Raw genomic sequence first — 27,791 nt, forward strand, 5'->3', positions numbered from 1 at the left:
TTTATGTTCATCTTCTCAGCCCTAGTTTTTGTAACATTAAATTCCTCCCCTGCACAGCTGTGTGGACAACTCCCCAAAAAACTCAGAGGCTGTTTAAAATTTCTCATGCCCTACAGTATACATAGGTTGCCAACTACTTATCTGCAACTGGTGGTCACCTAACAGGCCCATAATGCACTGGAAATACAAATGAACAGTTTAGAAGCATGTATATGTAGACTTCTGTCTTTTAAGTGACAATCAGTTCTTTATGTGAGTTTTCTTTTGGCTCCCTGTATGAAACGAAGCCAATACAGAAACATTTATTGCTACTATGGCATGAGAATGTAACATTTCAGGTTATGAATGAGAGAGAACGTGTATCCGTTCAGCCTGTGGGCAGAAACCAGGGGAAAAGAGAGCAGCTTGCTTAGCCACAAAGCATACGGGTCTGATGGAAAAGGCGACGAGCACATCCTGCGGAAGTGGCTGCTGGAAGAAGCTGCAGAGTCGATCTCTCTGCAGAGATCAGAGAGAGAACAAGCGAGATCAGTATTAACACTGAATGCTATTTACAGGTCTTTAAAAGACCTGTCTGACCAGAAAGACACTTGCCACTTGTTCTAGGCTTAGGGTGATGTGTGGGATGAATAAAAGTGTCAGGGAATCCTCAAAGCTCCAATGGGAACATGGAGGACCCCTCTGGAAAAACAAATCATGGTCACTGATTAATCTATAGTGGTTATCCTCTTTTACTGAGAGCACCAAGGGCTTCTAATGGTACACTCAGCTGAATTCTCTAGAAAACTTACAGAAACTTGAAACTGTAAACAGCCTTTTAATTATTGGCCTTTTCGCCCTACTTTGTTTATTTCGCTTTGGGTCAAAGTAGGTACAAAAATGTAGTCACCAAAAAAACCCAACAAAAGCCTACTTTAATCTTAACCCCTGAAGGAAGTTTTTGCTGAGAGATACTGCAGAACATAAATCTGGTAATACATTACTTCACGGTTCAGAAATCAGCAGTATATTATTCTGTCAGCACATGACAAGTCCTCATTGCAAATCAGATGCATATGCCAAGAAATTCCTGGGCAATTATAGTGATTACTTCCGCCCTGGGAACAAAAGATGTTAATGGAAGAGCTAAAAAATGCCAGTGATGTGATAATCATATTTGATTTTCAAAGAGGTTATATTCTAAAGCAGATATAAAGAGTAGCCTCATGACTATTCATCTTTCCCAAAAGAGAAAGTACAACCGATTGTGACTGATCTGAACAACGGATCCTTAACACGCAATCTCATGCAGTGCAGCCCAGTCAGTTTAGCTGACAAAAAAAACCCCACAGAGCCTCCATAGAAACGATGGGCTATTTACAATTTCTCATCAAAAAAGTCATTTGTACACCAACACAAACATGCATACTTGCAGACGGACAGGGAGATTCAATGGTCTCTCTATAATTATCTATGAAATAGAACAGACATTACAATTTAAGGAGAACGGGACTAAAACCATCACTGTTTATCCTTTACTGTGTGCTACTTTGTTGAGGCATAGATGAGAATATCACATGTTAAAGATTGAATGCATGTTGAAATTACTTTGTTGGAGTGGAGTTCTGCCCAGCATACTTTGGTGCATGTACTAGTAATGAAGAAATTGTAACTCTGAAAGCCAAAACTGTTTTTACTCATAAAAAACTGCCAGGTTTGCCGTTGGAAATAAGATTTCACTCTTCCTTTCTTTTCAACAAAGGGAAACAGTTATATCTAAACCATGTATGTATCCAAAATATCAATACATGTGAATATTATAGTTTGCTGCTTTTCAGAATGCCGTAAGATCATTAAGGTCTTCAGATAGTTTCTTCAAATAGGTCCTACAGAGGTCCTATGTCCAGTAGAAGGAAAAGCTACCACTCAGGCCATGTTTATGAATGGTTTTAATCGGGTTTCCTGAAAAGGTAAAGCTTTTTATGACTGTGGACTGGGAAATGCCCATAAAAATCACAGTACTTTTCTTACTGTCTGGAACTACCTAGAGTTTCTTACATCCCAAAGGTTCTCTACTTGGCTATACTTTTGTTCTCAAATTTGTAGAAATCCCCTTAAGCCACTTCTGATTTACTGCGGTGATTTTATTTTACTTACCTATTATCTTCTTGAGAAAACTAAGAACAGTGACATCTATAAACTTCAAATTGCTGTACTTACACTGCAGAGGTCAAATGGAACTTCTCGCATTTGAAATAATTTAGTTCTGATCCACAACTTAGTTAATATGAAAAATATCAATTTCATTCCATTCTGAGATGTGTATTGCTATCTTTTGAACTCATGTTAAGGGACAACAATCTAGCTCTACATAAAATTGTCACTCATTGCCACACAGCCCCACTAAAACAGGCATTTTAATGTACAGTTACTAGACCTCATATTTTTTAATTCTCTAGGCATCAGGATCCTGGCATGAGCAGTCACGTAGTTGTTTCACATCAGTGAAAAACAAGTTTGCATGTTTTACAAGTCAGAACAAAATCACAACCTCTGAAGTTGCAATACGCCGATCTTTTCTACCGGCAAAACGTCCTGTGAGCCCAAGGCAAAGGTTCAAGTTTGACAGTCAAATGCAATCACACTTTGCTCAAAAACAGGACTAAATCTTTGTTGTTGCTGGAACAAGAGAACTTGGATCTTCAGAAAGGTGGGAAGTCATTGCATGCAGCATAATGTAAACTAAATTATGGAACTGGCTCTACTGCAGTATCTCACAGATATCATCGTAGTGAAAGTACTGCAGTGACAAGCTCACTGACCACTCAGATGGTGCTTCAGCTCATGTAACTTTACCCATCTAAAAGTTGGGAACTGCAAAGGGGAATAGGTTATAGTTTCCAAATAGCAGGTTCTTGGCTTTAGGCTGCCGTGAATTTCAATTTGGAAAGCAAACAAAAAACTACAGTCAAACAATTTTTCTATTGCTTCTGCTCTCTGACTTCTGGGAAGGCAGCAGGAGCGTGCTACTGACTTTACTGATCTGGAACTGGTCCTTACCACATATGAGAAATGGTTTTGTACAGCCCTCGTAGAAGCTGTGCCTGAGCCACTTACCTGGAGAGTTCTGAGGCGAAGACACCGGCGAGCCTCTTGGGGACTGGCAATAACTAGGATGAAGTAAGGCATGTGGCGGCACATATGACATTATCTCCTCCTCAAACAAGCTGGTAAATAAGAAATAACACGTTTATTTGAATTAATGGCATTTTTTAACTTTCTAGGAATAAAACTCTAGTTACTAATCTGCTTTTTTTGGTAGTCACTTGCCTATTTCCACTATGCACACTTAGAGTGCCACAAAATATTTTATTGCCATTCCCTCAATCAGATCTTGAAAGTACTGGAAAGCAGTAATTACTACCTTTGTGGGACATCGCTATACATAATGTGTTATTTGTTTTAAAGGTTAAAATATAGTTAATCAGCCTTTGAAATTTGCCTTTTTTTTTTTTTTTTTAAACTTGTGTTCTCATTACAAAGGGGTCAATAACCTTAGTCACGCTTGCCTGCAAAAAGATCTGCAATACTGCACAAAGACCAGGAACAGAGACAAATATTCTAAGCCTCCAGGATTAAGAATCACATCTGATCTTGTTGAGTGTATTGAATAGTAAGCTTGTTGGCGTAAGTTATTTCTTTATTTTGTCTTTAATGCTAACACCATTGCTGAAACAGGTATCATGTCTAGTGTGTTCAGGTTGAGTTATTGCGTGCCTCTCTATTACTGCTATGCAACTTCCAAGAGAAAAACAATAAACATTTTGCAGCCTATTCACTGCATCTGTGTATGTAGGGTCTGTATATATATTAAAATTTCAATCTTTTGCCAAAATTGACAGAAGCAAATCCAAAAAGAGACAGAATATCTAATATCAGAATGGATCTGATATCAAACCCTATGTTGGATGTTAAACACAACACAGATAAGAATAAACTGTTGAGATAATACGTAAAATTTATTTTTAAAAACTGAGCTACAGAAAGAATCACAAGCCAATATTTTACTACAGAGCTCAACCAACAAAAGCAATGTTCAAATAAAAGACGCTTCTTACTAGGTTATTTCACCAAAGAAATACCTAGAAATTTTTTTTTTCTTTTTACATTCGTGACCACGCGTTGTTTTTCTCCAAGTTACATTTTGATGCTGAAAATGTGATAAAATATAAACCATTATTTCAATCTTGGATTAAATTAAGAGTTAAAAGGGTGATTTGTGTTTTATACCACACAACGTGTTTAGAAGAAACTGAAAGATATTTTCTTCTTAACACTTGGAGCATAATATAATGCCATTCTTAGAGTATTTTTAAAAATGTGATGCGCTGTACCTCCTTCACTCCCTAAACATATAGGGGTTAGTTTGTTTGGTTTTAGTTAGCTGCAACTTAATATTTACTGAAGCATGTGAAAAAATGTACAGCGTTCCCAAACAATAAAGGCATCAGAAATAGCGATTCCACCCAGTTATTACTAGATCTGAAGAGTGCTTTACAGGAAAATTATATCATTCCCCCTCAACTGAAGAAACAGAGGCATGGAAATGGGAACAGTCTTCCCCACGGCCATCCAACCAGCCAAGCTAGATACAGAACCCAGGTGCACTGAGCCCCAGGAAGACTGAGTCATCATGAGTAGAGTGCAGTTTTTTCAGGGTTTCATAAAGAAGGGTCATGATGACACCCTGCTGGAAGATACTGTTAAAAGTAAAAATCCACTGAGACTAAATAAGGGTAAAAAAAGAAATGCCATCATTTCAGAACGCCACTATTTTAACTTAGCCTTTGATTTTACACCAGTATTTACTCACAATAAGCTCATAATAACTCAGTCCAGTGTTGAGGTGTAACATCCAACAGTTTAAGAAACTAATGAATGCATAGATGACATTTTATCAATAATATGTCCTTGGGGCAATGCTACTATTAGATTATTAATAAAATGGGAAGGAAATCCTCAAGCAAAGCTTTTCAGTTCAATATTCTGGGAGGAAAAAGGTAGACTGAGCGAAATAAAATCTGAAGAATATGATAAAGTTATTCTAGGGAAGCATTGGCTACTGCTTTTCTCTTAAAAATTACACCAATTATTGCTTTTCTACAAAAGAAAGACTGCAGTCAAAATTTTGAATTTGCTTTATTTCCACAATAAGAATTATTTGCAATCTTTGCTGTTAACAGAACACTAGAGGGAATAAAACCCAGTCAAAGAGCAATGATAAAATCCTTCATGCAGTCTTTATTTAAAAACAAGTAGCTGAAGGCCGATTTTTCCATATAAAGCCTGTGTCATCTCCATGAGTTATATATCAAAACAAAAGTCTTAGAAGATTTTTTAAGAAACTATATTCTCATTTTAAAAAAAGCTTCAGCTTGGCTTTAAAATGAGATTTTTATAGCTGTAATTAATTCAGAGATTTAGGGACCAGAAAGGATTATCATTATGCAACCTGACCTCAAAATACTACTACTAACGCCAATCTTACTTCACTAGATTCAATTTTAAATGTACTAGTGAATTTCTTGGTGCATTTTTACAATGGATGAGAATATACCTGAAGGAACAAGCGTTTAATTCTAGAAAAAAAAAATCTGCCTGATTTTTTGAGTTAATTGCTTCAATGAAAAATATTAAAGAAGCAGCTTCCCACTTCTTGAACTCTGTAACAGTATTTCCTTTATTGAGGACAATGATTGACAGCATAGTGAAGAGGCAGCAAGACATTAAGTAATAAAAACACATCTCAAGTACGAACGTTCACAAATACAGATTTCCCAAACCACAGAACTGAGCAGATTCTTGAAGCAGCAGAAGGTACATTCTTGCAAAAAGGCCTACATTGTACCACCTATCTAAATGTCAGAGCTGGATGCAACAGGACAATAAAAGGTGGTCTGGGCAAAGCCATATAAATCACAAGCACAGTGCTCTTGCACTCGCCTTTCCTCAGGCAGAATATCACGCTCCATCACTGTTATCGAAAAACATGACCTCCAAGCTAGCAACTACCATCTAGAAACTGAACATGATGAAAATAAAAAATCTGACCCTTGAGCTGTAGCTCTCCCAGCTGCAAGTCCAAGTACCGAAGGGGAAATGATGAGGTCACTAAATCAGCACACACTACTCACTGAAAGGCTCCTCAGCAGCTGCCACACTATATTCCATACATGCATCGACAGCAGCAGTGCCTACCTGAGTAACATGACAAGGTCTGCATCACTGGATAAACGCACCAACCCAGGTGTTCCCTCTGTCCGGATGAACTGGATCTTCTCCCTGTGTAAGCAAAAAAAGACTTCCAAAATAGCTTTTGCAAATAAGGCACCAACGTACACCACAGCAACAAGAAAAAGTACAGGGTATATCATAAAAACCTCTGGGTTACGCTTCTGTATTTCAGAAACCATTTTTTTCCCTGCCACACCATGTCCACGTGAGCAGCAAAATATTACAACCAAAAAGCTAATTTGTTCTGATGAATGATTCTCCTGTTGCCCTCGTCTCTTCAATGCTCAGGCTGCTTCAGGTAGTACAGCCATCCAAACAGTAAAAAAATAATTAAAAAAAAAAAAAAAAAATCAATCCTTTAAGTTCACGCTAGCTGTGTCCCTGAATTCAAAGTAGAAGGCTGAGCCCTGTGGGAGGACATTACTATTCTCAAAGTGAACTGTTTAAAGAGGTATTGTTCTTTTTGAACCTTTGTACAAATACAAGCCATACATTACAATGCACACTTGTCATTTTAAGAGCGGGGTTTTCATAACACACTGCATTTAAGAGATCTTCCAGAAAAACCCTTGTACTATTTCTCCCCCTGTCTCTCACCCAAGCACACACCCTTCCTCCCAGACCCAGTTTGGTCACTGTTGTGGAATCTATGCATCCTGAACTCTGAGCATAGTAACATACAGATTTTTAGGATCTATATGGAATATAATTCCCTGGCTGATTACTGTTTTTCTTCTCTGTAGTTTTTTTTCCTGCATTCTGAAATGAAAGTACATCCCTTTTATTTTCTCTCTGTCAGTACAAGGTATATGATGGTACGGTAGAGATAAATTTTAATTTGGCTTTACTCTTCAGAAGAGCAGAAAACAAAACCCAAACCCATGTAGTAAAACTGTCCCAATTCGAAAGGAGAAAAACCCCAAACAAAGAGAAAAGTAAAGAATTCCACGTAACAGCAACAGCATTGGCTCAGCTCAGAGGTCCATCTACCCCACTGTCCTATTACCAACAGCGACAAGAAGGGCAGAAACAATCTGCGCGATCGATAGCGTAACAAGGCTGCTGGCAGCTGCACACAGGCTAAGCTGCAATATGAATTTCTGGAACACATCATTTCATGCACAGCAGTTTCAACAAAAGGATCAAACCAAATTTCTTGCCATCTGCCTCTAAAATCATGGTGCATAAAGACCTTCTCAAACAGTGGACCTAACATACATTCCCTGGTAACTCGCACTACATTTACAGCATATTCAAGGGTGAAAAAAGGGCACAGCCAGGCTGTGCCCAGAGCCCCCCAGTCCCTGCTTGCCAGTGTGGCAGCTGTGGCTGTAGCAGAAGTGTGTAATGCAGTGTTTCTCTATGAAGACAGGCACTGAAAGTCAAGCACCCACTTTGCTGCAACCACAGTGTTGACCAGTCAAGACCCAAGTTCAGCCTGGAAGCCCCGTAGTTCCACGATCACAGCACTGAGCCAAAGCCAACATGCGCTGCCCACCTGCAAGCATGGCCCTAGTGTGCCCAGGGCAGGGATGTCGGGACACTTGCAGAACCTACTCCAATTTACATCAGTGCCCAGATGGTAAGGTTTGAGAAAATAAATGGTGGATTACAAAATATATCTTAACATTTAGTTGGCAGCAACACCAGGAACCAGGAGGACGTCTTCTGGGTTAACTAACGTATGCAGCCCTCCATATGAATGCAATGCATGACTTCTTGGGGTTACCAATAAGAGTTGTGATTTCAATGATGGTTTTTTAAATATATGCCTTTTACCTTCTGTTAAGATATAAATTATGTTTAATGTATAATAGGTGTCTTTGCCTGAAGCCTTTTACATTATTTAACAGCATCTCAGTTTTATCTGTGGTGGTTTGCAATGGGATTTGATCCTGGCTACATGCTTAATTTATGTATGATAAATATATGTATGTATGTATGTATATATAATTATATGATAAATACAATGTTCTCACTCCACCATAAAACCTTTGAACAACAATTTCCTACCTGTAGTATACCTTCATTGTATATTTTAATAGACCCTCAACTTCTTATCACATCTCTTCATTCTTTTTAGGAATAAGACATTATTTTTAGACAGAAAATGTAAGAGACCTTTTCAAATTCTCTGTTCTCTTCCACTGGCCAAATACTGATTTTCCTCCTCACCTATGTAATAATTATAATATCAATGATAACATTAAATAATCATCATCATTCTACTTCAATTACACTGAGGCCCTCAAAGAAATAGGTTACAGACAGTTGTACTGATCACTACACTAAAAAAAAAAAAAAAAAAAAAAAAAAGACACAAAGAATTCATAATGTGGGATTTCACTTAGGTCTTAATTCATCAAGTGTTACAGCAATGTCATTGGAGTTGCTTAGTCTCACAATGTGTCAAATAGACATGGCTTCCACTAACTTGGTAAATCAGTGTCTTAAAAGACTAACTAGGAAAAATGAAACTGGGGTCTTTATAAAAATATAAGATGTTACTAAAGCATCAACTGGTAGATACTTTACCTCAATCAAATATACTAACTTCAAAGACTAAGACTAGAATGGAACCATTTGGCTTAACAGAATGGCTTCTCTGACCAATCCTACTTAACGTAAAATAAAACTATGTTCATTAAAATCCTCAATCATTCTGCTAAAGCAGTTAAGTTAGACATAGGTCTTCAGTCTATTTATGAAGTAAGCATACAGAAGGATATACAGTCTCAAGCGAATGAGGAGTTACAGAAACCATTATCTTTTATCCTTTGATTTCCATTTTTAATCTGAAAACTATTTTTTCTTGAGAAGGGCTCATCTTGTGGCAAATTATGATTCTGTAATCAGGAAGAAAGGTTCTACAAGAAGCAGAATCTGATAATACCAACAAGTCTTTTGAACAGTCTGGACTCTAAATTATCAAAAAAAAACCCCACAAAACACACAAAGAAAATGACACTCTGATTGCTACCAGAGTAAAGGAAGCCAAGCACCCTGGGGAAAGGAAAAAGGAGTAGTAAAACTACTAATAATCAGAAATTGTTTGTATACTATTTCCCAACAGATTAGTTTCCTCACATTTCAAACCAAGCCTCATGGGACAAACTTGCCTGTAGTGATACAGGTGCAACACAGGAACTGTTTTGACAGGCTGAGAACTGTAGATTTTTATTTTCCTTCTCTTCTCTGTATTTTCTAGAGAACGTGTATTCTGCTATTATGTTATTTCAGGTTTGTCAGCCAGGATTTATTTGGAGGGTAAACTAAATCTTTAATATAGAAGCCTCATCACAAAACTTGTTAGAAAACGATGCTTCGGAAAACTGCAAAACAGGGCAGCTTGTTGAATTTTGGGAACTTGCAGGACATGGAGGAAAAGGGATCAATAAGTAACATTATGAGAATGGAAAAAAAACGAAAATCAGTGCTGGCTGCTGCGCCAGCCAGCATGGATAGGCATCTGGAACACAGAGTGCTGCACTGGCAGCTCTCTGCACAGGATAGACCGCAACCATCAAACCAGCATTTTTTAAAATTTAGTGTCCAAGGAAGAATAGTCATTTGAGCCCTAGCCACTAATATCCAAGTTGTTAGTTATTCCATCTTTTACACCCAAGCACACAAACGAAAGTGTCTTTGTGTGGGATACACTTTAAAAGGGGTCTTGCCACTTTCTGAATTTCACTTTTTATCATTCCTAGTCTAACCATACGAGGGAGTTATAACAACCATATAACATATAACAAGATCATCCTTCATCAGATCTTGTTGGACTGCGCAAAAACCTGTAGATGGGCATTTTTTAAATTTTGGAGAAACACTAAAAATTCTGATTGATATAAGATTACCTCTAAGATCATTAGGTCAGGACAGCCTTTCTGTAAATGCACATTGAGAAGGACAAAACCAAATGCCATTCTGCCTCAGAGTCCCAGCTGTACACATACTCAAATGAATGGGCACATTTGCCATGCTATCCAGCTGTCTTGGCACATTTTGAAGACATCAGCAAATCTCTTATGCCAGTTGTTCCAAACATTTTATTGTAGGTACCTTTATTTGGTAATAACACATTACCTCTGTTCTTATAAACATGACTTCAGGGAGTTACATAGAAATACAATAAAGAACTATTTCCCACAGCTTTATGAATATGTTTGAAAAGGCCAAAAGTCTACAACCTGCTATATTCCACTGCTAATTTTAATGAAAGAAACTAATTCTAATTAGCATTTTTGAAATTGAAATTGAATATTGAAATGGGAATAGCAGACGTCACTAATTTTATTACCTGAGTGAATGATTCCTGGTAAGATCTGGTTGACGCTCTTGTAGAATTTCAAAGATATTGGGCTGCCGCAAAAACGCAACAATCTTGTCATTGTAAGCTGAAAACATCAACAAAAATACCATGCTGAAACAAGGAGATACTAAAAGACAGGACTGCATTCCTTCTGAGTTTTGAACAGTGACAGCAGACTTCATCTTCACAGTTCTAAGTTTAGCGGTATCGTGTTAATACTTTTTCATGTATGGCTACCAATTCTACTATCATTTAGGGAACATGCTTCTTGATTATGAACCAAATCTGATTGTGACACGTCCTTCCCACTGTTAACAGCTCTAATTTTGTTAGCAATTTCTATTATAATTTATCACTCACACTCTTAGCTAAGGTCAAACTAGAATATTCATTGCTAGAATAAAATTGCAGGGACCTTGGTTTTCACTGCACTGAAATCCATTCTCAAATATTAAGCAGTCATTGGAAACACCCATATCAAATCCTCACTCAGTGCTGAGCCTGCAGTGTATGCACACCATGTCCATGGCAAGGGGAAGGATTTAAATTAGCAGAGAGTTTCAAGTAAACATGCCACAGTACAAAGAGCCAGTTATGGTCAATTGGATTAATTTATCTTGATTTAGCACAATGTGACAGCTGTTAGATTCAATAAGCTAAATTCTGTTACTGGTGCACAGAAGTCAGTAACTTTGTGTGTATGTAACTGAGAACAGAAGTTAAGCTAATGACTAATTCCAAGCTGATTAACACTTTCTGGAATCCTGCCAAAGTAGATGCCCAGAAGTTGTACAAAAATCACGGGGAATACATGGAGTCCAATTAGGACACAACTTGGCTCACTGGCTTCAACTCTTCCTGTCACCGCGTAGAGTAAGTGAGCTAGGAAGGTAGAAGTTTTAAATCGGTTATTTGGTTCTGCACAGCCACTTTTCAGTATTATCCCTGCAGGTTGCAACTGAACAATTGGGAAATGCTTATGAACATAATTAATCGTAACAAATGATGACTTCCACCCACCCCAACCAAATGAAAAACCCAGCAGCGCACACTGACGTGACACACTCAGTCATGGAAAACTTCTCTGAAAAGTGGCCGTATACTGACATACCCACTGGAACCACATCCTGGTACTGAGCTCTGCTGACTGTATTAAATGTGCTGGACGGCCTTGGCAAAACTGGTGGTCCTGAATGACGGGAGTCTTCTCCGACCTGAAAATGTGCAAGTAACCACAATGAGTGTCTCTATGCCAGCATACGTACTTGGGTACATAAAAGTGAGAACTCATATGGCTTAAAACTAAGCATGTACGTAAATGCTTTGCTTGATCACTATCCCCAGTAACCACTGCAGCAGGAATCAGCTGTGTTGTATGACTGTTATTAGTAAAACATTATTTAGTAAACTGTGTCTATTAATATGAAGAATCAAAACTGCTTGAAAGTTTATTGCTGTTTTTAAATAATAGTCCCAACTCTGAAAAGGGACTAAAAAATTCAAACTGGGATTCCTTCAGAGGGTCTTTTGTACTTCCTGGACATCTTTATCCATATCAAAGGTTCTGAAAATCAGATTCTGCTCCTTCATTAGCACCTCTATTACCTCTGCGCATGAACAGAGTTTCCCTAAATTTGAACCGGAAACAAGTTTGTGTCTGAAGCAGGAGGATAAAGAAGCGAGTTCATATTCAGGCAAGGCAAATGAGTCCAAAACTGGTAAAAATATGTTTCCTACAATCACTCAGTGAAACAGTTCTGGTTTTTTGTGTTCACCTTCTGGGATTAAAAAACGTTGCATCTGAACATTTTTTAGGGTAGAACCACAATGTAGAATTGTTCCTTGTAGCATTTGTGATGTCAGGGCAACTTCTGCAGTTTGCTGGGTGCTGAGGCTTCAGTCCTGTCTACAGTGTCAGTATTTTGTATTTTATCTATCTAAAACACTTGGTTCAAACTCTTTTTCATCCTGCTGGACCTTTATGTTTACTTCTCAAGTTCCTCTGCCTACATGTAATGGTTAGCATTTGAACTACACTTCCAAGCTTCAAAGATCTTTAAAACATCTAACTGCAGAAGATCAAATAATTATAAAGGTTGTTTTTAAATTCAGTCACTGAAATCACAAAGAAGCAGAAGTCCTGAGATATCTCTCAAGATCTTTGTGCTCTCTGATAATACTCTCTCAGGAAAATGAAAAATTATTTCCTGTAGGCACTGTGCTGGAAAAGGAATGCCATTATTATTAGCTCCAGCTTCACACTGCAGTTCAGCTTTAGCTAAAAGGGCATTCCTTACACTGGTTAATATTTGCTTTAGAGCATCTCCCGGTAAAAACTGGGTCAGTGGCTTCAAAACATCAAAGTTCATGGCAAGGCAAATCCAAAGAAAGTATTTTGAGAATTTTCTTCATTAAGTATTCATCTTTTGCAATAACATACAGTTCCTTGATGCAATGGTTTAAAAACAGGAAAACCAGCTGCAAATATGCAATACTTAAGTGATAAGTGCAGAAGAAAAAGTGGTGTTCGGATTCACACATATGCATATAAATAAGCATCATTACATCATTAATCCCAGAATGGGAATACTGTATTGAATTGCTATGTTTGAGATTCCTATCTGGAATTATACTTCAATTCAAGTTACAATTGTAACAATATCAAGGAAATACTTCTAAAATTACATGTAGAAACATGGCTTAAGGAATTTCATGTATCTAGATGGAGTGGGAAATTTTGACAGGTAAACAGCATTGTGTATATGCAATATATATGATGACTTCCTGTAGGATAAACTACACTTATTTTGCAGTATTGACAACTTCAGCAGAACGGTTTACATGAATCTCTCTATTTTAAGTGCAGAGCTTCTGCACGCTGCTTAAAGAAAGATAATTTCAGTGCATATTTGGTGAAGTTAAAAAAAAATTATTTCTGCTCCGTTATAAATCAATCACAACAGAAATACTTGCTTTACCCTATCGAAGATCTAAATAGCTATATAAAGACACTTTCTAGCTTCCTTGCCTGCTGTAAGACATCGTTGCCTACATCACATCACCAAATCGATAGAAAATGCTATTTAAAACCATTTGTAAAATATACGTTACATTGGGGGTGGGGGAGTGGAAAGTATCGTGGGTGACTAAACCACGTTGACACAGGATATGACAGGATATGCAGCCCGTGGTATAGCGCTCACTTGCTGCAGCTCAGCGGAAGCCCTGCTAGAGAAGTGGCAGAGAAGATTCATGCCTGCTCTGAAGCAGACCTCTGGCAGAACTTCATCTGCCACAAGACTGAGCTATAAAAAGGATAAATCAGAGCATTTCTCTTGCCGTTCTAAATTGTATTATCTTTAATTCCTGGCATGGAATAGCCCTCCTCTGAAAAGAAAACTTACAGCCAACAATATAGAGATTAAATAAAGTACAACTGAAGTCTAAGTCATTGTACATACACTTGCTCACAAGTAAAAAAGTTACAACAACAACGAGACTGCTGGTAAAAATGGTCCACAGCGACATATCAACAAAACAGTGTTTTCCATGTATTTCTGTTTAGAACACAGAGACGAAATACATATGCAAATGCATATAACAGTCTGATAAGCCTATATGCGGTAAGATTTTTTTTATACTTATTCAGAAAATTGCACATCTAGATGTATATACAAACATGCTTTTTTTTTTCCCCTTCTTGTTTGCAGAGTTATATCAACATACTTGACAGACACCATGCTAGACAACAATACATATTTTGACAGCAAAAGACAGGATACAGCTACTGGTAACCTGTAATCAGATGCTCTCCTGTGGTTAAATGGGGTTACGGCGAATTAAGAGAGAAACTCATGTCTGATATTTTTCCTCTGAAATCATACACTTCAAAAGCAACAACAGCTAGCAAATGAAATAATAAATATTTACAGATGAGTACCGTACGCTTACAGAAGAATCATGCTCCTCACAACACGGAATTGTGAATGGAACAATGTGGAAAAGGATGATCCTAAAAACCTGGTGGTTCCTGAAGAGAAGGGGCAGATCCAACTTACCTCACCAGCGCTGTGGCTGCGTTGTCTAGTTAAGTGTTGCCGATGGACTAACGCACTAGTGGGCCTGCTACTCTGCAAGGGAAGCCGAGGGTCAATGAACGTGGTAGTGCGGGAATTGTGGTCAACAAAGAAAGCCTAGACAAGGAGAAAGAAGAAAGAATTTATAGCCAATACTTTTTTTTAGTATGTCTGAGGTTAATGTCTATTCAGGATCTAGGTTTCATTCACTGATGTGAGGCTCTGGAAAATCTTCCTCACATTACTGTGGCTTGCATTTCCCTTTGGCAGAAGAGGGATAACAGTTTTCCATCTCACTGAAGGGATAAATTCTTCTACACATTACTTCATTCATATCTATAAAGCCCTTTGAAATTCTCATCTGACAAGCATGAGAAGTAGGAAGCTTTATTATGATTGTCAAGAAGAGAAGACTTAAATGTTTAATAAAAGTAATCCTGGTATATTCTCCTTTTCATTTCCTCATAAGCATCTACAAAGATGTCATTAAGTGGCAAAACCATTGCCCTTTGTGAACTATTTACTATATAATTATGAACACAATTGGGTGTTTATATGTCAAGTGTATGATTGCATCCTGTGATGAACTATGATTACAGGCCAACAGGCATTTTTGCCATCCTCCTGATACAACTATTCTAAGTTCGCTAACCTTTTTAAAAAACAAAACAAAGCCAAAAAGGTCAGTCAGGGATACAAAGATGATGGAAAAAAAAAACATTTAAACCAGGCAACCAGTGAGAACTACCACACACCGGCCAGTCAGCCATTTGCTGAAAGCACGGTCAGAGGAGCATGTATCCTGGAAAACAAAAACCTCCTATAATTCTGTCCAATTTGAACCAAAAAGGTTTCTAAGCCCTGAAATTTAAACTTCTTCTAAGCCTGAAATTTAAACTTTTTCTAAGCCCTGAAATTTAAACTTTTTCCAGTGTTCGTGTTGCACTTGGAAAGCAGCACTGTTCTATTTCAACACACTTTGTTTTTTTCAGTCACAGTGCTGGAAACATGTGGAAGTGGCAAAAAAAGATCCCAGTTTTGAGCGGGAGAGTTACAGTAAACTGACATCTGGTTTGAGGAATCGAAGAATCTGGACCAGCAGAGAGGTGGTTGGGGACTGTGGGAGCCATTTCTGTGTTTGGATACCAGTGAGGTACTTCAACCACAGTTTCATAAACAGTTCAGTCCTGTGGTGTCAGCAAAAGAAACATTCTCATCTTCCCCCAGCCTGACCACTTGTTTCGTCCCTTGTGCACCCTTCCTGCCTTGTGCTGGCACAAGTGTTTGTGTAGCCACGCAGTGAAGCCAGCTGGGGAGCTGGTCCAGGCTAAAATTACTCTCTTTGTCCCTCGCCCCGCTGGTTCCTCTAACCTCGGTCAGCCCACCAGGGACGAGAGGAGAGCAGAACTGGCTCTTTTGGCAGTGATGCCAGCTTATAGTATTCATGAAATCATTGTTTCAGACTGCTTGGTATAGCCAGACCAGAGAAAATGCAATTCTTCTGACTGCTATGAAGGTAGGTAGGCAAACCAGTGTGTTGTGCTATACAGTAACGAAATACCATTATGGACTGTGGTGGGAAAAAAACGTTCATACTTCCATTTCCCAAGGAAGGAGAAGCATATGGAGGGACACCAAAGTTGCAAAACCTTAGAAACACTGCAGACGAGGGCAGCAAGCCTCCTACAGCCCTCACAGTGATCGCCTGTACCTGTAACCAGTGCCTACAAGCAAGGAATCACATTACCTGAACAGTAAGGAAGAATTTTGTTTTGATCATCTGACAGAGTTACAGGTACACAAGTGAAACTGACTGTTCCACGGTTCAAAAACTATCGAGGGTATTCAATAAATGCAATTTTAATTGCAACATTTGAGCCTGATGCAGGACTTGTTCATCTTGACAAATAATGATGTCACCTGCAGCACAAGTATACAGATCAGAGAATACAAAACCAGTGGGAAAGCAGAATGAAAGCCATTCTGAAATTTCAGTTTTGGGCCTGGAAAATGACTGGAAGAGGCTGCTGGAACATATCCAGGCTTTCTGCAAATTTTGCTCCTGATTGATAGGTTTATTTCACTTATTAGCAAGTGGTTGGTATAGGGTTTGGTTTTTTTTCAACGTCCTTGCACCTACTATTTTACCTAGTCTAGTCTATATGTATTTGTAAGATGTGAAGTATTTTCATCAAAACAAAGGTTGATTTCATTAACTCAACATTATACTGTAAAATCACTTAGGAAAAAAAAAAGTACTGATTCAATATAGGAGAAAGTATGACCTAGAGTTGTGCTACACAGTTCTTTGAGTTAATGCAGCAATCTAATATTGCATGTAGTGTTCTTTAGCATTACTTTTAAATAAACAACGCAGTTTAAACGTTAAGTTAAAGACAATCATGTCTTATTAAATATGAATGCTTGCAGGCCAGCTAGTAGCAGCCTACTTTAAAATAAAGCGTAAATCACTACTTTGAAGCTTCGGTGAAGATAATCATTGGATCTTCAAGGCTTTGGGCTAATCTGGACATTGGCACACAGCTCAAAATACAGTGTGACTCACTGTCTCCTTTCAAAAAAATTCCTCTCATAACTCCTGTCCAGCCATAACCCATAAATCTATGATGCTTGAAGAGACTTACATAAGAGGGTAGTGCCAAAACTACATTTAGCCCATTAAACACAGATAGTTGCCGAAGTTATCTTTCCAATTAAAGTCTATGAAGCTTGCTAAAATACCTTTTCTTCTGACTGAAGACATCAGTAACCAAGTATAATGGATTCTTTCATTGTAGAGAAAAAAAAAAAAAAAGTCCTACAATAACTTATTATGTCTTTGCACATCTTGCAGAAATCTAATTAAAAGTATATACATTTGCATCTAGCTTTGAAGTATGAACATGTGCTTACACATATTGCACAAATGCACTGGGGTGCTTATCCATACATATATGTGTGTATACACATGTACACAGCAATGCAGAATTTCAAAGTTATCAGACCGAGTTCAGCTCAGGGACCTATCTAGCCTATATAATGCTTCCTGCTACCACCTTTTCCAATGGTCTTTTGCCTCCCTGTGGTCAGTGACTGATGAAGGTTCATCTGTAATGCCAATCAAACTACATCCTGGTTACGGCAGACCTGTTAGGGAGAACTGCATGCCAAATGGATTTTATCTTCTGTAGGGGATACACGGAGGAGTCAGAGAGGAGTGGGCAACTGGGCTTTGCTGTGAGGCTTTGAAGGGAGTTCAGAGGTAGGCAGTCCCCATCTGACCTTGGAAGATAGCCTGCAAAGAGGACAAGCAAGCAGGACTGCACTGACATTGGGGAGTAAAAACTCTACTACTCAGCACTGCATAAGGGTCAGAATGATCGCTGTGCCTCGTAAGCAAGAGCACGAAGCCTCTTACTATAATATACTTGGAAAAATAAAGGAAAACCTCGTCTCAGCAGGAAAGAGTAGCCAGTGAAAGGAAATATAATTACATATTGTGGCATGGCTAATTTCTACTTGCTTCTCTTTAGCTTTATGCTTTAATAAAGGCAGGTCCAGTTTCAGTTGGTCTCACCAAGCAGTGGTCTCAACATGTACTGGCCATCATTTCTCTCGAGTGCTGAATAGGCTTTTCTACTGGCCACAAGTGCTACTTGTGACAAAAGCAATTCAATATAATGAAAATGAACAATACTGAGCCTAATTCAAAGTGAAGAAATCCCAGTGGGGATTTATTCAGTGCTTCCTCTTGTTGATCAATATTGTGGCAGCATCACTGTTACCAAACACCACACCAGAAATCCAAAGGTCTAATTCTCTCTATGGAGTGCCTATTAAAGTCAATTGAAAAATGCTGTATTCTTCAGGAGAAAATTGGCCTCTGAATAACTGAACAGACAAAGAATTACTTAAAACTGAGAAGAGTTTAGGTTAGTATAATTGCACATTCCTAATTGTGTTTCTAATAAAAAACCACAGTACTTTCCAGAGTTAATAAATCCAAGAAAAAAACAACCTTCAAGCACTTTTTCTACCCTTCAGTTTAGAATCTGCCTGTAATCTTTTCAAGCATCAAGCTCATTATTTATATGGACACTCACAGCTAACCATACCAAGACTGATAAACGTAAGAACTGAGAAGCTTAATATGCCTATAGTCCTAATTAGGACTTCTCACACGAACTGATAGCCTTATCACTTCCTCACATGCTAATCACAGCCTATTTTTAACCCTCCTATCTTCTGTAAAGAAAATCATATTCTAGATAGTAAGGATACACTAGTTTAAAGTTACATTAAAATTACATTACTACTATAAAAATGTCGGTTCTTTGATTTTAAAATATTGTCAGAAATTGAAAAGCGATACCTGTTTTGAAAAGCAGTAAGACTTGCAACTATTCAAGATCCCGATTAATGAAACTTATTAGAGACAATTTCTTTCCTGTTAATCAATACATAACAAATAGAGCGATCATCCCCAGAGCTATCCCAGTCCTTAAGTGCATCCATTTTATCTCAGAAACTGATGAAGGCTGGACCTACTTAACATTTGGGTAGAGGACTCACCTAGGAAAATGGTTAGCTATTAAAGAAAAAAGCATAAATAACGCACACTAATGAATACCACTCAAGACTCTGAGGTTGAAGGGGGCGGGGGGGGATAAAAAAGCCCTAAGGAAAAGCTTGACCGTCAAACAAGGAAAAGGCTAATACAAATGGTTCAACAATCACCACATAAAATTCAGTACATAATAACAAAGTAACTTTACATCTAAATTATCTTGTGAGTACACAGGCAAAACTCCAAAGAACTTCACTGAACTGCCTGTATTTACATGGTAGATAACTCTTTTCAAAAGAACTTTTTAACATCCAAGGGAATCTAAGCAACTTATTTCACAGTAAAAAAGCTACAGATTTTCTAGCAATTTTCCTTGTAGTGATTAATAACCATTTATCAGTCGTCTCCTCCTTTCATATAATGCTTTGTCATGAGAAATTCCAATCTTCTTTTGGCAAAAGCAGGAGAAAAGGGATGCGCACCTTTTAGAGAACTACATGCACTTATGCTCTTGTTAAGAGCAACCAGCTGAGTCCGGACATCGCAACATCCAAGATCAAGCACTCAGAGCTGCATGTGCTTTGCAGTTACCTTGCCCTGATGGTCATGTTTCATTTCCCAACCTCTCGGCAGCTCCAGCTGTTTGTTAGCAAACATGTTGAGGAAGCCCACCAAATCACGATTATGCTGGTAGCGCTCAAAATGGTGGGTGTCCCGCCGGACTTTGGTGATCATGTGCTTCAAACACGTGTTATTTGTAAACATGCGGTAGGCACTCTGAAAAATAAACAACAAAATGAAATTATTTTAAAAGATAAAATTTCTTCTTACTACAAAAGACATTTCCACTGTAAATAAATGATCTAATCATCTACAAAACCTTAAAAATTATCTCTAACTAAGCCACAACAGTATGAAAAAAATGGTCCTCTTTCTGAGGCTTTGGGATAAGTGTTTGGTATTTCTTATTTTGCTTCAGATATACAAAATTTCGTAATTGACCCACTTAAGCAAAATGTGAAATATATTACGGATTCCATTTACCACACTTGTCCCTGGAACCCTGAAGAATCCTATAACATTAAAATGGCTTTAAAAGTAGAGATTTAATAGATATTCTCTAATTTCTGGAATAATGAGTCAAATGCAGCCATAGCATACAGCAATAAAGCTGGTAAGGTTTTCTGCAGGACAGAGATACATAAGCTTGTAGAATTTATCACAAATCTACATAAATATTGTTTCCACCTACTGATTTTTTCAAAAATACCCTATCATTGCATGTCCATGTGTAATTTATGTAATAAAATTAAAATAAGAGAGTAAAAGGAGAGCACTGAGGAATAAGGAAAACTTTAAATAAAATGGGAAAATAAACAGTTAACACCCTCCCCTCCAAAAAAACCCACCAACCAGAAACCAGGTCTTTCTCTTGGCATTAGCAAGAGACAGAAGCCAAGACATAGGCCCTCCTATCGCACTGTGCTGCTACCTAAATCACTCTGTGCCCCTACACCTCCAGTCCCTGGCCAGAGGTCTTATCTACCTCCATCCTGTTTCACATGTTCAAGACAAAGCTATGCAAGCTAAGCAGAATTATTCAGATACAGACAAGCGTACATATATATCAAAACCAAACTAATACTGACCAGTAATTTAGAAAACACTGAATTATTAACAAGTGTGCTTGCAGACAACAAATTATTCATTACTTCTGTTTACACTATACATCCTGTTACACAAAGTAAAAGAACACTGAAAAAAAAAAACCAATATAAGAAGCAGCACTAAAGAACAGGCAAAACAGAAAAGGAAAATAATATATTAAGATGCTTTTTTGTTCAGTGTGACCTCTAATATATTTTGATACAAACCAGGCAATCTGGAAAATAAATCATCCCATAAGCAGCAAAGTGATCTTAAAAAAATAAGCATCATTTTCATTCTCAGAATTGTCTCTCACCCTCTGCAAAGCACAGTAAGAAAGCTATTGCTTCAATAAACAAATGAGTTGTTTATCATAAGAAGGATGAAGTATTGAGCGAAAAATAAGAACTTTAGAAGCTATAATGACAACTAGGACAACTCTGATAGCCCACCAATTGCAAGGAATGATGATGAGTTTTTGAATTTATCCAGCCTCCTTCTGTGCTCCCAATACCTTAGCATCAAACACTGAGCAATATCTTTGTATGCAAGGCAACTATATTTATAAGCACTTACTTATGAAAGTCTTTCAGCTGTAGATGCTATACTCACAGGGTTAGAATGCAGCACTGTAAAGAACTCTGGGCTGATAAGGAATTTCACAGGGGGAGACTGGAGCAATAAAGTAAGTCTGGATCTGGAGGTAGAGTGAGGCAGCACATTCTCTCTTCGAAAATCTAACAGCAAAGTGAATGACAAAGACTTCCAGTAATAATCATTACCAAAACATCACTGCAAACAACTACATTGACTTGAATCAGACAAGCAAGAAAAGCACTAGGTATACAATTATTTCAGTTTTATTAAGTATTCTTCACATAAGTGTACCTGAATTTCTTCTAACATAGCACTGAAGTTCCTGAAAATATCACAGTTTCAGTTTAGTAACTTTTACTTGTTGCGCTTGGTGAACAATCATTTTTAAAAAAAAAAAAAAAAAAAAAAAATCACATCCAATTATTTGGGTTACCAAACATGTGCCTATGTATAAGATGCAAGAAGGTCCCTGTGGCACACCTACATTGCTACACTGTAGCTGTATGCAGATAAGTTATTTTTTAAATGCTAACTAATGGATATAAAAGTTTCGTTCCTCCTTTAAAAAAAAACAACCAAACAAAAAAAAAACCACACCACAAAAAACACAATAAATCAGTGCCATTAACACAGTCCCAATCCTGATACAGTATTTAAGCAGTTTATGTAAGTAAGAAACAGGTTGTCAAGGAAGTACCTTTCAAGTTTCAACTTTCAGTAAACATTTGGGTCTTCTCCTAGCAACTGTAGAAGTGCACTGATTTTTCAACGGTACCAAGAACTTAAAATACATTATGAGTGGTATTTGCTATGATCTTAAAACTGTTCCCCCAAATTATGTTTGAAAATCAACAGGATATTTGGATGCATATTTTAATGTAAATGAAAAATTGCAAATTCAGATTGGGTCTGCAGTGATTTTACTCTAAAATGTACACCATCTACATTTCACAGTTTCTTTCTTTTACATATTGCAGTACTTGCACAATTCCTCATCAAATGAGCATTAATCAGGTAGAACACAGCTACTATGAATATAAAAGAACAATAACCCACAGGCAGAGAAAGGAGAAGAGAGGTGGTGAATGAGACTCTAAACTGAGGGGAAAGTAAGAAAAAATGAAAAAAAGAAGAGGAAAAGAACAAAGAGAGTAAAATTCTAAATATGGATGGGTAAACATGATGGAAAAAAGGGAACGGGGAAAATAAAGACATTCATTCTAAGCATTAGAGGAAACCACAAAACGGAAGGGTAATAAGTAAACGAAAAGTAAATGAACAAGAGGATTTTTAGAGACACTTCTTTAAACAAGGGACCCCAAGCCCTCCCACATGAGGCATGTCTCTGGAGTGACAGCAGTGTAGCATAAAGACCCCTGAAGCTACGCCTGAATATTTGGGCTGGGAGTGTCTTCCAGGCATACACTGCGGTTGCATGTCAAGTGTATTGGTAGAAAACTTGTGCGTACACTAGTTACTTCTCACGCCCTGGACGATGCTGTGACATGCTGCAGACAGGTCCACTGTCATAGTCTGGGTAATCTAGAAACCAGAATGTGTCACCAGGTGGGGGGTTCTTACAGTTTAGAGGCTTATGAATTTGATTTATGAAAAGCTTACGCAGCTGAACTTGCTGATTAGGGTTTAGCCTGAATTTGCTTTCAACTGATTTGTTTACGGCACAACAAACCAGCTAGCTGCACATGCACGTGCACACAAAGATAGAAAAGGAAATGGCTAAGGCAGAAATAAAGAAAAAATATAAAGGGAGCAGCTGGCTAAATCACAAGTTCTACAACAACTTGAAACTCAAGAAAGGGTGGCATTGCTTGGGAATTAGATTAATTTAGGAAAGAGTATTGTAAAAGCATATCAAGAGTATCTAGAGACAAAGCCAAAGCACATAATAACACACAACCATGCAAGGGACTGGATGGGTGACAAACTATACTTTATAAATGTAAATTAGTAGTAGGAAGATGACCAAGGAGAGAACCACTTAGTGAGAAGAAAAACTAGTAATGGTACTTAGAGCTCATTGAAAAAGATCTTTCCTTCTACCTTCATTCAAAAAGTTAACCAACCAGACAACAAGAAGAACTAAAAACCAGGAAAAGAACTTTCATCTTAGGCTAGAAGAGGTAAAGAGCAGGTTAAAGACTGTGGTGCAAATCAGAGATTTTCAAACCCTTTGGGCTTGAAGAAGTGTACCATTACACACTTAGGAAACTAGGTGAAGCAATCTCTTGAGACATTGGTCGTTATTTGGGAGGTCTGAAGGAGTTTCAGAAGAAAAGGGATAAATATTATATCCATTTTTAAGACTAGGTAAAAAAGGATGAAAGAAACCATAGATGAGCTGACATATTTTCTACTCTCAGACAGACACATGAACTAATCGTCAAACTACTTAAAGCAACGAGAAGACAGCAAGGCGGAGAAACGCAAATAGTCAGGATTTCTGAAGAATGACTCATAGCAAACCAAGGAAGTTATTTTCTACTCCTCGAGTGATACAAAGGCCACATATTTTGATGTTAATATGGCCTTTAATACTGTTTACATGATACTCTCAGAATCATGGCGGAGCGGGGGGAGGAGAAAATTACCTGAACCAGATGAAACCACCTGGAGAGGTGTATGCAGCCGTTTGCAAAAATGTACTGAAGAGCAGTTATGATTTATGTCAAACAAAAAGAGTACGCCAAGTGATGTTTCACTGAGATCTGGCTGAGTCTGATCCTATTCATTATTTCTATTAATGACTGGATAGGGAGGACAGAACTTGCTTCAACTAGGAGATGCTGCAGCACTTGGAACGCAGGATGGACAAGATTCGAAACGACAGTGACACATTGGGAAAGTGCAAAGACCCGCGTGTAGGTAGCAATAATCAACTGCACAAACACCAGACGAAAAACAGACATCTGTGCCAAAGATCTGCACACAAGGGTCTGGACCTGATTTTAGCAGATCAAAGATTGAACACTGGTGGTCAGTGTCAAAACTATAAGAAAAAAAAGTAGTAATTCTGAGGGAATGTACAAGGAGTGTTGTACATAAGACACATGACATTTCTGCAGTCTCTTCAGTACAGAAGAATCATAGCTTTATTTAATTTTCTGAAATATTCCTCAGGAGCTGCAGACCAACTGAAGACAATCCTGAGTAGGCCAACAAAATAACTGGAGACCTAAAAACACAAGCTATGAGGAAAGACTTAGGAAGTAACAGATTTAAGAATATGTCATAAGAGAAACGATATGAGTAAGACTGTCTAAAAAAGTTACAGAATGTCCATCAACTGGAGAGCATGTTTTAAGAACACATGATAAAGCATTTGCCAAGTATGATTTAGGTACAGCTCATCCTATCTATCTTCATCACGGAGATGAAGCCAATGACTGCCCAAAGTCCTTTCTAGTCCTATATTCTACCATTTCAAAATGCAGTAGCAGATTCAAAATATTTGTAACCTAGACCACACAATTTTATACTTTTTCCATGCAAATGTCCTGCCTATATTTTTATCCAGTCAGGTACTGACAGAATAATGCTCTGAATCTCACATTCATCTTTTCAGCGTATTGAACAGGCTGAGCCATAATCTTCAAATACTAGACAGCAAAGAAAACAAATGGTTTCATTTTTACCCACACTTTCAGGGGCAGAATTTAGGTTCTGCCTTTTGTCACTCTCATTAAATCATCTAGAAGATGAGTGCTCCCTTTAGAAAGGGGAAAATAAAAAAAAATTTTTTTTTAACCTGCATTAGAATGGTGAAAGTCAGTTTCCTCTCCAGCTCCATCCACGGCATTTGTATGCTCTTCAGGCCTGTCATTAGTCATTGTTCTTCGGATGCTCTGGTATCTAGGGTCAGAAAACTAGACTTTATATATAGTATATGGTAACTATGATCCAATTCTAGCTCCGAGGGAGCTTGCCTGTCTTTTCTGCCATGTAGGTTAATATACATTGACCTCTAATTTCTGCATTAATAGCCTTCTGAATTTCTGAAAACCATTATCAGATTTTTTGTTAGCCACATCGCTTATGAACACAGGTAGAATACAAAAGCCCTAGAAGCCCACATGCAAATTAAAAGGGACAGACACATGAAAATAAATACATATGGCCAGCTGCAGTAGCAACTGTCTTCATACTCCATCTTAAAATGGTGAATGCAGTTTTGCAAGCACACAATTCACAAACAACAAGGGTAATTCTTACCGGCGATTCAGCTGTTCCATTTGCTGTATGGAATTTGACCTCTGGAGAATCTGTGGGGCTGGGGGGGCTGTGGGTCGCTGCCATGTTGTTGTCCTGTTCACGTGGTCCACATAAAAAATCCGTCCATGGCTGTCAATTCGAGCCTCCCAGTCTAAGTAGCAATAAAATACTGTGAACTATGGAGGGCTTGGGGATTATTTATTTCTTTCTTTTAGCTCTGTCATTTTTGTAACTGAATCTATTGTTTCAAGTTTCTATTTCTCTTTTACAGGATGACTTCAGCACAGAACTTTCTTACTGAAGGGTTAAGAGACATGCCTTTTCCCTATTTTATCCCATAAATCAAATTCCCCACTGTAGTTAAGGTTCTGTGGAATCCGTATCTAATAATTTCTATTCCTTTCTCTATTTTATTTGCCACTAACCAGTAATTGTCCCAGAAGGAAAAAAATGAAGTATCAGGATACTTAATCTAATTCTCTTGGACTGAAGTAATTCAAGATCCTATATCTGAGGGTTATTTCCAGTGCAAAAGGCCAATGGATAAGTACCAAAAACCTTGTAAAGCTTGACACCCGTCAGTGTTTTTCCCCAGCTAGCAGTAACAGCAATAAAACAGATCCCAATGCTCTTCCTGGGTTTACATGTACCTATGGTAAAGGTAAGCAGACCTGCCAGAGAAGACGGACAATTACAACAATTAAACTCCTTCATATACTAAATGCATGTTCCAGAATTGCCCATTCTGCAAATATCATAGCAAATTCAACTTCTTGCGCAAGCAGAAACTATAATGCTGTCCACTGGTTTTGCAACACAAGCTGCAGACAATATTAGAAGTCTAGACTGCGGAGACACACCAGGAGAGCAGAGATGAAGGCACTGGGACCTTTCCCCAACCACATGTGGCTTCTCAGTGCTCAGCAGAAACCAGGTGCATTACAACACCTACGCCTTAGTTGATAAGCTTTTTGGGTCAGAAACACTGTCTGCCTAATAACTGGTTGTAAAATGAGCAAGATACCAAGACACTGATCATGGCTGGAGGCCACATAATAATAATAAAAAATATTAAGATATTTTATACGCAGAAACAGACGTGCCTGATTCTTGGGCAATAGCAACTGCAGAGAATGTGCAAACCATTTAGCATGTCAGTTGAAGGACAGTCTTTGAGAGCTCAGAAGGTTTCTAGAAGAGATTTTCTATTTTGCAAGTCTAGGTAGAAACATCAGTCGCTGCGGTAACATTTTAAGAACTACTGGCAAGCAACCAATCCTAAATGACCGCGGCTCCGCAAGGAAAGAGGGCATAAAAATGTCTTGACAGCAGAGAAGGAGAACTAAATTCTGCTGTCAAGTATTTAATACTGACAGCCTTAAAACCTCAGGCTTTGTTACTGTATGCGTACTATGACTTCTGTCAACTCTTGGAGGCAGCCAAGTGGCTCGCTACATTACACTCTAGGGCCTGAGCTGACTCACGAAGAGGGAGGAAAGGCAGGTTTTGAGATAAACTCATTGTGTCGTCTCCACGCGACAGCTATGTATCTTAGCTGGCCACAATGCAAATTGCTCTTCCATCTTTATGATGCACAATCAAAACAGCCTATTAGTATTTAAAGCATTTCTGGTGTGAACAAGAGCTATGTAGGAAAGTAAGCTCTGGGGAAGAAAAGAAAAAGCAGCACAATAGGATAGGAATAAAGAGAACTGTTTAAGGAACAAATGTCAATTCCAGAAGAAAAAGTTCAAAATTTTGTATTATAGTGTAAATTTAAAATACAAGTTTAAAAATAAACAAAATTACATCAATGCAAAGCTTGTGGCGTAATCACTGTATTTGCTATTCAAAACACAGCACATTTGAAAGTTATTAAAAAAAGTTTCACTTATATCTCAAAAAAGCAAACCGAAACATTTCAATATTCTCTGAAAAATGTTTCTATTTTTTAAAAAGAAAAAAAAAAATTATTGAAACAGATGTTCCTGCACAAAGGTCCCATTTCAAAAAGGCAGTATCTTCTGATGAAATGAAAATACTCAAAATTTTTAACCAGAGTTTGTAAACAAAACAAAACACAGAAGTA

The 27,791-nt window shown here is 37.9% G+C and overlaps 1 protein-coding gene across 1 annotated transcript in view; it reads right to left on the reverse strand.

Moving 5' to 3' along the window:
- The window catches only part of HECW2 (HECT, C2 and WW domain containing E3 ubiquitin protein ligase 2), a 172,560-nt gene that overhangs the window by 21,732 nt on the left and 123,037 nt on the right, over window positions 1-27,791 (reverse strand). Inside the window, exons 11-19 of the mRNA XM_082312095.1 lie at window positions 25,703-25,853; window positions 25,239-25,342; window positions 21,488-21,612; window positions 19,820-20,005; window positions 14,644-14,778; window positions 11,697-11,799; window positions 10,574-10,670; window positions 6,238-6,321; window positions 3,097-3,206 (exon numbers count right to left, since the gene is read on the reverse strand). Coding sequence (XP_082168221.1) covers window positions 3,097-3,206; window positions 6,238-6,321; window positions 10,574-10,670; window positions 11,697-11,799; window positions 14,644-14,778; window positions 19,820-20,005; window positions 21,488-21,612; window positions 25,239-25,342; window positions 25,703-25,853 — 1,095 coding nt within the window. The remainder of the gene's footprint in view (window positions 1-3,096; window positions 3,207-6,237; window positions 6,322-10,573; window positions 10,671-11,696; window positions 11,800-14,643; window positions 14,779-19,819; window positions 20,006-21,487; window positions 21,613-25,238; window positions 25,343-25,702; window positions 25,854-27,791) is intronic.

This window comes from Platalea leucorodia, assembly GCF_965183815.1.
Source record: "Platalea leucorodia genome assembly, chromosome: 5".
In the NCBI taxonomy this organism is placed as follows: Eukaryota; Metazoa; Chordata; class Aves; order Pelecaniformes; family Threskiornithidae; genus Platalea; species Platalea leucorodia.